Genomic DNA, 3,420 nt, shown 5'->3' on the forward strand with positions numbered 1-3,420 from the left:
CAAAACCCACACTCTATGCACTCATACCCGCCTGTGAATTGACAGAAATTCCGAGCTAGCACCTACCCCAAATGTACTTTGAGCCTACAAATTCTGACCCTGGGCTGAACCGTCATTCTCCCTTTATAAAATACCACCTAAGAGTAAGAAGAAAAAAAATGTTCCCTTGAGACCCATGTTTTAATGAAACAAAAACAACCCGAAATGGAAACAATGAAACAGTTCATATAAATGTGTTTAATTTATTTCCATTATCATCTCCTTGCAACCTTGCATTGGGAATATCTCCCATGAAATAAATCACATAATTACCGAGATATTTCCAATGCAAGGCTGTAAAGACTGTTGGAATGGGCTTTGCCCTCACCGAAGCTGGACTCGGTTGAAACAAAGGTGAACTTAAAGAGAGAGAGAATTAGCTAGAGAAAAGGAAAGGAATTATTGAGATGTTAATTAAATGTACTTTAATACCCCTATCTATAGGTTAGATAAAAATCCCCTATACAAACAGCATACCCATCCTTCTTTTAAACATTGCAATATTTGATAGGGGATTCTCTGGATATTTTAAAAAGTCATGGTGAATTTAGGACAAATCCCTATAAATAAAAGTTGGTTTGCACTTTATTAGTGTTTTAGTTAGATTAAAAAATTATCTAGTTTGACTAACCTTAGTTGGATGGAATTAGGAAAGCTCTTATTTCTCACTCTTTATTAATTTATTTAATTAGGAATCTTTTAGAGTTTGTTTGGGACTCCAAGTTTTGATCAAAATAGAAGAAAAAAACAAGTCTAGGTCGTGACTCTTTTTAGAAACATCTTAAGGTTTTTAAAACTGAATCGGTCAGGATCCAATTCCCAGGTCAAATGGTCTGACCATTCAAACTGAATGGACAATCCATTTTGACAAAAGATATAAAAAACAGCCAAATCATTGGATGGTTCAAACGGTTCGACTACCCAGGTCAGCAGTTTGCTGACCAAATCAACGGTTTTTGGCGAAATAATGGTTCTGGGGTAAAACAGAACTGGTTACCTGACCGGTTCCCAATTTCTCCGATCTACTCGTCTGGTCCAATCCGGTTTTGAAAACCATGAAAAATCTAATTCATCTCACAAAGAATCCTTAAACTATGACATCATGGATTCACCTAAAAGATTGAATTGCTTAATCCCCACTTGGATGGAAGAATAGTTTCATGTTTAAGTCAATTTTACAAAACGTTGGTTTTATATTGTCAAAAATCTTAGACATAAATCCAATTAACAGAATATATCAACAAGAGAAATACCTTATAGGATTTAATGCAAAAAAAAAGGAATTAATTTCTTAAATATAAGTCTTAAAGAGAGGGGTTTAAAGAGGTGCATCCCTGTTGTGTTGTATAGCCCCATGAATCAAACAAATATATTTTTTTAGCCCTCAAATTTCAAAAATGGGTACTTTAATTAAAAAAAAAATCCACACCCACATTCATACTTTTAATATAGAAATAGATTTAACCTTACTTAAAATGTGACAAAAAATACAAAAGGAAGCATCATATCTTTATATATTAATTTGGGTGAATCGGGAACAATAAGCAAGAACCAGTCCTGACCCAATTATTTTTTGGGACAAATCCATAGAATTTAACCATATCCGTTCTGGTTCTGTCAGTTAGCTACGCTAGCTCCAGCCATTGACAGCTTCATTACCAGCCCTTAACATTTGCAACTCCAACTAATTAAATGAGGGTTTATTTAGAGAATACATTACATGAAAAGATTAAACTCAAATTTCTCAGTACCAACGTAATTAACCTTTCTTTTATATTAACCATTAATCCGTTCTTCATCCCAAGATTTATGGTTGTTCTGATGGAAAAGGATTGGCCCTCAACCACCTGAATATGGAAGTTGAAGAGGAGAGTGGAAACAACCAACTTCATTTGTGAGATAGATATGTCCTTACCCGAGCAAGCTCTTGGCCCAATGCTAAAAGTGGGCAATTTGGACAGCTTTTCTTGATCTAGAGCTCCATCCTCACGGATCCACCTCTCTGGCTTGAATTCCAGGCAATCCTCTCCCTACATCCATGGCATCCTCCCCAGAGCACAGGTTGAGACCAGGATCTGCATCCCTGGTCTCACACAGTTACCATCTGGAAGGACATCATTCTTTATAACAACTTTTCTATTCATAGGAAGTGGAGGATACAGCCTTAGTGATTCACAACATGCTGCGTGCAAATACACGAGCCCTCTTAAATCATTTGGATCGAATACCCAATATTTCTTGTCATCATCAACACTACCCTCTCTTTCTGCAAAAACTTTTCTTCTCAGAGACTACGAGCCTCAATTTTTCTAAGATCTTCGCTTCCACACGAGGGGTTCTTGAAGTCAACCAGATGAACCAGGATAGGACTGAAGCTATTGTATCTCGTCCAGCAACCAAAAAGTTCAAGGTTGTATCTCTGAGAAACTCGTCATCAGTTTTGGATAATCTGATGTAGCTAGATAACAGACCATGTGTTTCTACTCCTCTAAGCAACTCTTGTCTCACAACTGAAATGCAGTTTGCAATGTTGAGATCTGCAATCTCCCTTGCTTTGGCTAGCTTCTTTTCTCTCCCGACGTTCAACCATCGTAGCAGCTTCCAAATCAACGTGGGCATCCCAAGTCTGTATAGTAGAGCCTCCTGTGCATCGTCAAATGCTTGGGCAACTGGTTAGTTGAAAGCTCAGAACAGAGATACTTCAGATCTCTTCCAAACATTAAACTCATTATACTGTCCAAGGCAAACTTGAAAAACACATCTTGCAAATCTACGGTGGATCCCTGCCTGGCCACATGCGTCAACAGAGGAAGAAGCTGGTCCTCAACTCTCTTGCTGCTTGTTTCATTGACCCAGTTGCGGAAATCCCTTGATTTTAAACACAGTAGTGCAGTCTTCCTCCTGCTCAAGCCATGAATCAGAATCTGCACTGAAAATGCCATCACCTAGGATGTCGAATATCTCCCTGAAATTGTCGCCTTTGGGATAGTTGGAAGCATTTGATTTCAGAACATGCTCCATGTTTAGGGGATGGCAAGTTACCAGATAGTCAAGCTTCGAGAAGAAGGGGACCTTGAGCAAGAAGGATCCACTCTCTTGGGAGATAAAAACATCGGTTAACCAGTAATGTAGCCTGTGGATGTTTCCCGTGAGGATAGGAAAGGAGCCCAAGTGTGGCAAATTCAATATGACACGGTTTTTGTGTTTCAAGTACCATGTCAAGAAGAAGAGAGAAAGAAAGGCTAATAACATCTACGGCGGTCTTTAGGGACCGCCGGCTTTGATTGAGAACAGGGAAAAAAAGGCTAATAATAAAACCTGGAATGCTAATCCAGAATCATGGAAAGGGTTGAACATAATCGCCATGACTCCTATGGAAAT

General features: G+C 38.6%; 1 protein-coding gene across 1 annotated transcript; it reads right to left on the reverse strand.

The window, feature by feature from the left end:
• Positions 1-2,292: 2,292 nt before the first annotated feature.
• Positions 2,293-3,060, reverse strand: LOC148804009 (cytochrome P450 86A7-like). Its single transcript, XM_088899000.1, has 2 exons — positions 2,892-3,060; positions 2,293-2,708 (listed from the first exon to the last, which is right to left on the reverse strand). The coding sequence occupies exons 1-2, from the start codon at positions 3,058-3,060 to the stop codon at positions 2,293-2,295; spliced, it is 585 nt and encodes a 194-aa protein (XP_088755126.1).
• Between the last annotated feature and the right edge of the window lie 360 nt (positions 3,061-3,420).

This window comes from Nelumbo nucifera, chromosome 1, assembly GCF_055504915.1.
Source record: "Nelumbo nucifera cultivar China Antique chromosome 1, China Antique-T2T, whole genome shotgun sequence".
Classification (NCBI taxonomy): Eukaryota; Viridiplantae; Streptophyta; class Magnoliopsida; order Proteales; family Nelumbonaceae; genus Nelumbo; species Nelumbo nucifera.